The sequence below is a fragment of the Rhamphochromis longiceps genome, linkage group LG22 (assembly GCF_057381845.1).
Source record: "Rhamphochromis longiceps isolate RC_006_pf linkage group LG22, R_longiceps_female_GT1.1, whole genome shotgun sequence".
Classification (NCBI taxonomy): Eukaryota; Metazoa; Chordata; class Actinopteri; order Cichliformes; family Cichlidae; genus Rhamphochromis; species Rhamphochromis longiceps.
In genome coordinates, this window is record NC_140577.1 from 29,268,052 (window position 1) to 29,274,942 (window position 6,891).

The window sequence follows — 6,891 nt, forward strand, 5'->3', positions numbered from 1 at the left end:
AGCCATTCCGGGTGTCTCTCGTTAACTAGCAGCTGGTTCATTTGTGCTGCCAGACGCTCGTGGAGTGCAGTCAGCTTCTTTAGCCAGTAGGCGTGAACCATGTCGGGCCCTGGTGCTGTCCAACTCTTCATACTGGAGACCCTTTCTTGGATATCTGCCACTGTGATGGTTACTGGACCCTGTTCGGGGAGGTCACTGTGGTCTGCCCTCAGATCCACTAGCCACTGAGCATTGCCGTTATGGGTTGTGTCCTTCTCCCATATGCTCTTCCAGTATTGCTCGGTCTCCAGCCTGGGTGGTGCTGTTCTCTTATTATTATTGTTCCCTTGCCACTGAGAGTACACCTTTGCTGGTTCTGTGGAGAACAGCTGGTTTATTCTCCTGCCTTCTATCTCTCTGGTGTACCTCCTTCTTTGCACCTTCTTTGTCGCACCTTTCTGCAACTCCGTTAGTTGGCTAACCTCCCTCCATGCTACTTTGATCTTGCCCTCTAGCCTCCTTCTCCATGGAGGGTACTGCCCCTTGTGGCTGTTCAACTTGTAGCCAAGCATCTCACTGATCACTGCTGCCGTATTGTAGATCAGCTTGTTAGTATCGGTAATCGTGGTTGTAGGTATTGTCCGTAGTGCTGCATTAACATCATCTAGCAGACCTTCTGAGGGTACTTCACTTAATCTTGGTAACCGACTAGGGGGGATCCAGGTTTCAAGCTTGGCCATGATCCTCTTTTTCAGGTCAGTTCCTCTCGCACTCAACGATCCTTCTCCTATTGCACTTGGGGCTATGTACCCAATCTCGGGTGGGGGTGATGATATCTCCCCCCTGACCTGGCGTCCTGACTCCTCCTTGCCGTAGCATTTGTGTTGTACCTCGTCAATCTCTAGCTGTGAGAGCAGTCCCTTCTTTCGAATGTTGGAACACTGAGCTACTACTTGTTTCGCCGTCATTGTGGATGTTGGGTATCGAAGAATCCATAGGTCCATCATCCTATTCATGTAGCCGCTTCCGCCGGGGTTACTTGCGTAGTAGCATTCCAACAACGCCCTATTTTCGTCTCTTGCCCACCGATGCCTTCTTGTTCCAGTAGCCCACTTTTCGTCAGGGTGCCCTGGTTCCTCAACACCTGACGCGGACCTTGTTGATCCGGGCGACGTCCGAGCCGGCATGCCTTCATATTTACCTGTCTCGCTCATGTATATCTCATATATATCTATATATATATATCTATGTGTGTATATATATATATATTACATGTGTGTATATATATATATATATATATATATATATATTAGGGGTGCAACGATACACAAAATTCACGGTTCGGTTCGGTTCGGTTCGGTTCGATACTTTGGTGTCACGGTTCGATATTTTTTCGATACAAAAAAATGTTCATGCCTTTTTAATTTGTCATTTATTAAAATTATAAATATATATTTTAACTCAAAAGTACAGTTTTTAAATTTAACCCTAACCTTGTGCGTGTTTTTTATTTTGACAGCGAATGCGCACCTGCGGACCACTTATGTGCAGCCCTGGTTATTTAGCTCGTCATATTGCAGCCACAGAAATTATTTTGTCCATGAAACCATAAAGCTGCACTTTCTTTTTGCCTTATAGTCTGATTTGTCATAACTTTTCCGTTTTGTGGTAAGCTTTTCTTTGGCTGTCACTTCTTCACCCTGACCTGTCTTATTTGGCTCAGCAGAACTAAAATATATATCTGTCTGTGAAGGTTCTCAGTCATCCAGGTCATCGTAGTCAAATATAAATCCTGCTGCTTTTACACACGCACTCACATAAGCTCAGCGATTCTCTGCGCGATCAACCTCTCACATGTTTAAGCTGCGGGAGATTTCACTTGTCATGTTTGCATAGTAAGCTAACGATTAATAAGACGATGTCAGAGGAATTGGTGCGCAAATTATCATCACTCACAGATCAGTGCTGTCGCTCTCTATACACAGTTCGCGCGATTGCAAAGTGAAAGCAAAAAAACAAGCGCAAATTCAAACGCGATTTCAATATGTCACATATTGACAGTGGCTCACCGATGCCAATTACATAATTACCCAGCTACATTTCCGAAAGAATGCAAAAGCATTGACATATATTTTTCCTTCCTACGATAGCCCGACGGGCAGGGCAGAGATAGAATTTGGTACCCCGACTGAAAAAATCGCTAGCCCCGGGACGTTGGGCTAGCGATATTGCGAGCCCTGTATCTGATTGAGGAATCACTCATCTTTGGAAAAGAGAGTTTATTACAGAGAAATGTCTCTTTCCAAAATAAAAGCTATACTATCCGCTTCTTCTGGGCTATATTCTCAGCAGCATATTAAACAGCTGTCTAAATGACTCGGCTAAAGTTAGTAGCATGCTTGCTTTTTTTTGTCTGCTTCCACTTGTCTTTGCACTAGGATGATGTCGGCGTAAATGTGCAGTCATATTCGTTGTGTTCCCACTAGTGCTTTCAGGTTAATCTCGTTGAAATGACCTTAACGCCACAACACGGCAAATCTCCGTTAACGAGCTACCGCCGATCGCCCCGTGCATGGGGCTAGACGGCCAACACGTTAACGAGCTAACTGCGCTAACACACTAGTTCCCACCCATGTAATTGAGCATTGCATGGCACATCCAACATACTGTTTTACTTTAGTCCATGACTCGCTTACCTTCAGGGTCATACCTCACATGAAAACCAAAATAATTGCAAACGCCAGATCTGAATGAGAGTGGGGGAGGTCCATGTTGTAAGGAGAGCTTAACTTCTGTCTCGCTAGCTTGCCCTGCGCTCTTCCTTCTGACGATGCTGTCTGTGTTGAGCGCTCAGTGAATCTGCATTCGACTACTCCGCCTAGGCTGCACTGTCGACCCTAGGCGGAGTAGTCGAACGCAGATTCACTGAGCGCTCAACACAGACAGCATCGTCAGAAGGAAAGTTGATAAAATAAATTACAAATTTTGTATTGTTCGAAACATATGCGTACCGAACCGAAAGCACTGTATCGAACGGTTCAATATCGATACGAATATCGTTGCACCCCTAATATATATATATATTACATGTATTTTTTAATCTATTGTATTTACCAACATCGAGCAAAGAGCAACCACACCATGGTACATGTTTAACTAAAAAGAAGTTTATTGATCAAATATATTTATTAAACAAATAGAAAAAAAACAGCCAAAAAATACATTTTCAAAGCAACACAAGGGTAGCCCATTATCAGACAGAATTGTGAAGTCAACTCTGTAAAGTGGGCAGTCATAATAATGAAGCAGTACACTTTAATTTCTACATTCAAGACGTTCTTCATATTTTTGGCCACCAGATGTCACCAGACAGGACTATCTTAAAACGCATCGATTAATGAACCGTTTTTTAACACAAGCTTCAATGCTTCAGAAAGCTTTGTTTGGCCATCACTAGTTCTGGTTCAAGCTATCCAAATACAATGTTCTCCTATGGCCTATTCCATTCAATTGAGAAGACTAAACATTACCATCATAATCATTTACTTATGATGCTACTCTTTACCAGCAATAAAACACACTTCTAAGATATAGCTCTTACATTTTACAACAACACATATAACTCTCAAGCAAACAAGATACACATCCATTTGGCTTTCAGTTCTTTTCTTACTGAGTGTATGGCATTCAATCACATTTTTTTCATTAGGCCTTCATAGAACTTAATTTTTTGTTGCTGAGCTAGTTGCTGGATGATGTTATACTCATAATTTCCAGGATGTACTCCAGTTCTTAACCTTTTGTTTGTGAGTATTTCCCAGTAGTGACTCCAGTTTCCATCACTGTCAGCGCCATAACCAAACACATCAACCTAGGAAGACAAAAAATGAACATATGAATGAATGGGAAACAAATGCATGAACAAAATGTCCCTTTTTTAACTAAAATCCAAACAATGACTGCTGAAAAATGAAATGAACAGTTGGACAGCGACCTGAGCACTAAATGGAAACACCATGATTATACCATGAGTATACAATGACAAAACCTCTTATTGAGAGGTTTAGCTAAAAAGCTTTCCATGAAGGAATGTCTTCTAGATTGTAGTCTAGTCAATTTAAGAAGGGGACACATCAAAAATACTTGCGACAGCTTTCACTTTCATAGGGCATGTGAACTGAAATTTAACCATTCACAGATTAAACCAGAGTTTTTTAATCAAGTGGTACTGGTGGGTAAACCTGCTCTGATCTTCACCAAAGACATTTTGAACTTTTGAAATGCACATCTATTTAGGAGAGCAATATAAGAACAAAAGAATAAATTAGCAAAGACTCAAATGGACCAGCTTGTATGACAATAAAAATCATATTTTATTTTGTACGTCTGGCACTTCAGAAACTGAAAACTTTGTACTTACCTCATCACAAATGTGAAGTGCAAGAATCAAAGCCATAAAGCCAGTGGATGGATAACGTCCCTTATTTCCAAGCCAAACCTCATGTACATATTTCATAAAAGCTGGATTTACCACCATGACCTGTTAGAAATTAGAATGAGCCTTTAAACAGCTTTTATTTTTAAATATTACCATTGCCACCAGGAAGCTTTGCCATTGACGCTACTCACCAAATCCTTGTTAGTTTTGATCTTTGATTTCACTGGCATATATGACCTGTTGGAAACAGCATGACATTGAAAAATATGAAGTAGGTGTTTAACAAAAACAAAGCTAAAAAAGGCATGGTCCGTCTTGAACATGGAGAAGGATCAGAGTAATGGTTTGATACAGAAATTCACCTTATTTCATCTCACACTACATCCATCAGCCAAATCCTTTTAATCTGCATACATGTTGAATTCATGCAGTGGCATTCTATTTTTGCATTTGATGTAAATTCTGTACTGCAAGACGATCTAGGGGAAATCTTTTGAGATACTTTGCTTAGTAGCAGGTGTCGGTAATTTTAGCAGCTGGGAGAGAAGAAGGTAGTGTATGCTGACTGTAACATCTAAACCTAAGAGTGTTATTTTTTCTTTTAATGGGGTGGCATTGGTGGGACCAAGAAGAAAGCTGGGCAAGCTCAGATGAAATCAGAATATTTTATCTGAAACAAAATAAAGTACAAAATGATTGTATGATTTTCATGTGCCCAAATTAGTGGCTGCACAACTGCCTAAAAATGGTTTACATAAAATAACTTTTCAACAAGCATTAAGAGTCTTTATTTAATTTTTTTATTTTTACTTTATATTAAGTCACAATCCTAAGAACAGTACAAAAGCATACTTAAATGAACTACAGTAAGTTGTTATGAGGACACTTCATCTGTCTGCATGTTGCATAAAAATGTAGTCATAGTATGATTTCAGGATAATCAGTTTGTAGTGAGCTTATTAAGAAGGTGCCATCATTTGAGGTCTGTCTTAGTGGAATACATTACAGAAAGACTTTGAGCTCTCTCGCTTAACTGATTTTGCTTGTAGATTTAAAAGACGTCCCAGTGCTGATTTTCATCACTGGGAACTTGATCTTAATGAGGCAGATTTTGCTATTTTATTTTTTCTATTTTATTATTTTCATTTAATTATGTTGTCTAAAACAGGTCTCTTGTAAATGAGACACTGAGTCTCGTTAAATAAATGTCAAATACATGTGCATGTAGCCCTGAAAAAGAGAACTCACCTTCCAGTAAACCCTGTTGTAGAGGCATTAATGAGCCACTCAAAGTCCTGTATCTTAAAGGGAAACAATACAAAATGGGTGTTGTCATCCAAATCCACAGCACTCTCTGGATACATGACACGATGAGTTGTCTTGTTTCCAACGTCTTTTTCAAAGCCTCTGGTAATACCAGTGTTCATTCTAAACAGCACAAAGGGATATATTTCACATCAGTTTGGATCTTTTGTGTAGGAGGGGATATTTCACTGCATTTCACTGCATATCTAAGCATTTCACTGCATATCGTACTGTGTACGTGACAAATAAAATTTGAATTTGAATTTAATGGTAAAGAAAAATTGCTTTAGCTTAGAAAGTACCTTATGACAACTTCATGTAAATCTATCAGCGGTCCATAATGCGATCTCCTTAAATTACCAGAATTACCCACCACAGCACAAGTCCTGCAGTGGTCATATTTGGGTTGTATAACATCTGGATTCTGTGGGAAGATCTGAAACAAGTTGGCCACTGTTGTTTCATAAACTCTGAAGCTACGGCTTTCAGCCTGCAAATCCTGTCAGACATTTCAAATAAACTTTGTTGTTAGACCAAATGAGCTGAGGGGGATGTGTAAAAATGTCCTCCTTTCCTGGTGACTACTTACCTTCCACCAGTTGAATTCATTCTGTGAGAGGTTTATGTTTGCAGTCAAAAATGGTTGAACACTTCTATTCGATCGATCCAGAAGCAACTGCTTATCCTCTGATAAACATTTTATGCAAGCACACAGCTTTTGGTCCACAGCATAATGAGTCAATTGGTAGCCCGTTTTGACATACACACCAATACCAGTGAAAAACAGCAGGAAAACCAGCACCTTTGATTTTGAAATCATTCTAGATGTTTGACTGGGAAACATTAACAATCTGCAGACAGAGTGTGTGGTGATATAATCAGCAAAGTGTAACAAGTTATAGTTTAGAAAGTCATCATATATAAAGCAACATTACAAGACACTTAGCCATGTCTCATTTCTATTCACTTATAAGATAATAAAGAAAATAACATCAGCGAAGATTAAGCTGTTTTTACCGCATCATCTGGTAAAATATGATACTTTTATAAATGACTTACCCGATCTACGAGGAAATTGCTTTCTGGTTCAGTTTCATATAATACACGTACAAACGATGCGTAGACTCTATCGGTGAGAGCTTTTTCACCGTTTCACTCACAGGTAACAA

The 6,891-nt window shown here is 39.7% G+C and overlaps 1 protein-coding gene across 1 annotated transcript; it reads right to left on the minus strand.

Annotated features, from left to right (window-relative positions):
• Positions 1-3,635: 3,635 nt before the first annotated feature.
• LOC146644277 (CMP-N-acetylneuraminate-beta-galactosamide-alpha-2,3-sialyltransferase 1-like) lies at positions 3,636-6,596 on the minus strand. Its single transcript, XM_085395843.1, has 6 exons — positions 6,312-6,596; positions 6,025-6,221; positions 5,666-5,845; positions 4,609-4,654; positions 4,400-4,519; positions 3,636-3,850 (listed from the first exon to the last, which is right to left on the minus strand). The coding sequence occupies exons 1-6, from the start codon at positions 6,564-6,566 to the stop codon at positions 3,671-3,673; spliced, it is 978 nt and encodes a 325-aa protein (XP_085251969.1). The 5' UTR covers positions 6,567-6,596; the 3' UTR covers positions 3,636-3,670.
• Between the last annotated feature and the right edge of the window lie 295 nt (positions 6,597-6,891).

Coding starts and splice junctions, on each gene's coding strand:
- LOC146644277 (XM_085395843.1), bottom strand. CDS start 6,566: ATGTTTCCCAGTCAAACATCTAGAATGATTTCAAAATCAAAGGTGCTG. Junction 4,655..5,665: donor ACAACAGGGTTTACTGGAAG/GTGAGTTCTCTT, acceptor TGTTTCCAACAG/GTCATATATGCCAGTGAAAT. Junction 3,851..4,399: donor CACTTCACATTTGTGATGAG/GTAAGTACAAAG, acceptor TTGTCTTCCTAG/GTTGATGTGTTTGGTTATGG.